Source organism: Daktulosphaira vitifoliae, unplaced genomic scaffold (genome assembly GCF_025091365.1).
Source record: "Daktulosphaira vitifoliae isolate Bord-2020 unplaced genomic scaffold, ASM2509136v1 Scaffold_764, whole genome shotgun sequence".
In the NCBI taxonomy this organism is placed as follows: domain Eukaryota; kingdom Metazoa; phylum Arthropoda; class Insecta; order Hemiptera; family Phylloxeridae; genus Daktulosphaira; species Daktulosphaira vitifoliae.
The window spans coordinates 1-1,232 of NW_026100327.1; the positions used below are offsets into that span (position 1 = coordinate 1).

At 24.8% G+C, this 1,232-nt stretch overlaps 1 protein-coding gene across 1 annotated transcript; it reads right to left on the reverse strand.

Annotated features, from left to right (window-relative positions):
* Positions 1-219: 219 nt before the first annotated feature.
* LOC126909643 (interferon-inducible double-stranded RNA-dependent protein kinase activator A-like) lies at positions 220-943 on the reverse strand (the record flags this gene model as incomplete). The annotated part of the gene is made up of 3 exons (XM_050692081.1): positions 220-351; positions 464-687; positions 754-943. Coding segments are annotated over 3 exons (531 nt in total), but the record flags the coding sequence as incomplete, so codon positions are not given.
* Between the last annotated feature and the right edge of the window lie 289 nt (positions 944-1,232).

Here is a 1,232-nt window from a genome sequence, read left to right on the forward strand (position 1 = left end):
TATAGTTGACATTTTTATATACTGAAAACCTTTATTATTTAGTGAACAATTTTAAACATTATTAACCTATAAATGACAAGTTGCTTAAAATTCATATATAGTAGATCATATTTTTGCTCTTTACTTTAAAAATTTAATAAAAGATAGGTATATTCACTGGTTGTGATAAAATGTCTTATTTGGCATTTTTTTATACATCTTATCTTAAAGGACCACCCATGTGATTTACATAATTTACTTACCAGTTTTTTTTGACAACATAACATATGACGCATGAAAACCTTCTTCTTCTCCAATTTTATCCAATAATTCAACAGCTCCTGTATTCAAGTCATTTAAGGATTCTGAATTCTATAAAACAATTTTTTTTTAATAGCTTAAATTTTTTTTGATTTATTTTATTAACAATAATAAAAATTGGTTACATTTAAAGAACTCAAATGAGATTTCTCAGATTTTTTTATTGATTAAAGAATGTTTCAACTTGTTTTAAAGCATCAGTTGAAATGAACTGTACAGGTTTCTTTTTATGGTCATCTGCCTCACTACTTTGGGGTGAACCATTAGTTGATTGAGGAGGCTCATTGTAACAAAGGGCAGCAATTTCTTCTTGTGACAAATTTTTTACTTGATCATACATCAGACGTGCTGCCTGTCGTTTTGCTCCTTGTTTTGTTTTTCCTTCTCCTATAAATGATTATAATTATGGTCCATGATTAACATAAACATTAAATTAAATCATAGATTTTGTACCTTGAGTTTTATACTTCAAAATTGAACATATTACTCTATACCATCGATTATGTGGTTCCCCTGAATCATCAGATGGAAAATCATATTCAGGAAGTTGCCATCTTCTAGCCATACATAACTCTTGAAGTACTCCAATAGGATTTATATCAGACTTAGTTTCCAAAATATTTTTTGGGGCATCTTCACTAAAAATCAATATTTTTTATAATAATTGAAATTTTTTTCAGTTAACTAATTGTTAATTAATTTCAAATAAGATTTTAAATAGTATTTATTTATATTAAAAAAATTTTGAAGTGTGCAAGTATTCTAAACTAATTAATTAATCAAAAATTAATAACAATTATTCAAAATATTAATTTAAAAAATCTTAAATAAGTTGTTAATTAGATCTAATTTATTCTATACAATAGTAAATTTTAAATAATGATATTTTAATTTAACAACAGACATGTCTAATTAGAACCTGAACATAAGTA